The 1,526-nt window shown below is 37.3% G+C and overlaps 1 protein-coding gene across 1 annotated transcript; it reads left to right on the top strand.

Annotated features, from left to right (window-relative positions):
• Positions 1-729: 729 nt before the first annotated feature.
• LOC145006983 (uncharacterized) lies at positions 730-1,308 on the top strand. Its single transcript, XM_078965993.1, has one exon. The coding sequence runs from the start codon at positions 730-732 to the stop codon at positions 1,306-1,308; it is 579 nt and encodes a 192-aa protein (XP_078822119.1).
• The last annotated feature ends 218 nt before the right edge of the window (positions 1,309-1,526 follow it).

The following is a 1,526-nucleotide window of genomic DNA, read 5'->3' as shown; positions in this document are numbered from 1 at the left end:
TTATGACAGTTGGAAACTGTCAAAACCGAAAATAACTGTCAAAACCTGTCATTTAGTAATTATGAATTTAATAAAAAAAGAATAAAAATTAATTTCGTAATTACTATCAAAACCATTGAATATTCTCTTGATATTAGTCCATTTTGAGTCCAATTAAGCTAATCCAACACCACAACCCAAGCTCAGTATGTTTAACCCATTACTTGACTCATTTAATTAAATGAGTAAGACTAGACATATAAGGTCGGAGAAGGTTTTCTCTTCCACCAATGTAGCATAAGTCCTACATTGTAATTTTGTAGTCAAAGTTCCAACACCACTTAATATTACGTATTTCAGAAACTCGTGGAACACAATTAATCTCACTGATATTTGCATTGATTGCACGCCTCTATTAGACGAATATTTATATACATTATTAGAGGGTGTAGTTTGTAATTATCTAACCTATTTATATTCATGTTTTCTACCGATCATAATATAATATACACAAGATATCTTTTACCTAGTTTTACTTAGTATCGGAGGTAGGTCAACCCTAGCCTCAAAACTGCCACCACCCACCATAGCTACGTGATTTACAATCACAATCCCTGTCTTCTTCATTTTTTTATTCAAACGGATCCCAACAGTTGACTACAATGACAGTACCTCTTGTTGCCTTCTCTTCTATCGAGAAAACGACTCACAACTCTCACAAATTTGGGTTCAAGTTGTCCCTTACAAATTATGGATATTGGAAGTCTATGCTCCAATCTTTTCTGCTTACAAAAAACTAATTTGGATACATTCAATCGTGCGATCTGGATAGCTGATGACGCCCACGTTCGTATGCTTCTCATGTCAACCATCTCAGAGGCATCTTTCCAACACATTCAAGGTAACACTTCTGGTGATCTTTGGTTGGCTCTTGAACGTGAGTATGCCCCTAATACTTCGTCACGAGAATTCACATTGAAAACTCAATTGCTGAGAATACAAATGAAGGGTGACGAAATCTCTGCAGCTTACCTCACTAGAGCAGAAGAGTATGCCAATACTCTTGCTAATATCGGACAACCTATGCCAGGAAAAGATATTGTAATGTTAGTCATTGCAAGTCTTAGGGAAGAATACAATGGAGTTAAAAAAAGCCTTCTTGATAGACAATTCACTACTGTCTTTTTAGAACTTCCTGAACTATTAGCTGATCACGAGTTCTTGATAAAAAAACAGTTCTCGATGTTGCCCCAGTTTAAGCAATCACTGCTACAACAACAGCTGGTCCCTCCCTCTAAACTGTTACAATTCAGGCTTCACGACAACTAGCTTCGTGCCTTGGTTTCCAACTTCATCCTACCTCAAATACAACATCCGCACAGCTACCTCCTCATACATTTTACACAAACCGATCTGGTCCTCCTAAAAACAGCCGTAAATGAGGAGGATACAACTTACGTGGCCGTAGAGGTCGTGGTAACAATACCAACAACAACTTTAATCGAAATCAAGGAGGTGGAAATTGAAATCAAAGGCAGTTTAGTTGG

This window comes from Lactuca saligna, chromosome 7, assembly GCF_052625555.1.
Source record: "Lactuca saligna cultivar CGN05327 chromosome 7, ASM5262555v1, whole genome shotgun sequence".
Taxonomy (NCBI): Eukaryota; Viridiplantae; Streptophyta; class Magnoliopsida; order Asterales; family Asteraceae; genus Lactuca; species Lactuca saligna.
Note: the sequence above shows the minus strand (reverse complement) of the source record. Positions and strands in the feature narration are given on the sequence as shown.

Excerpts from the sequence above, each read along its gene's own strand:
- LOC145006983 (XM_078965993.1), top strand. The coding sequence starts at position 730 with ATGGATATTGGAAGTCTATGCTCCAATCTTTTCTGCTTACAAAAAACT.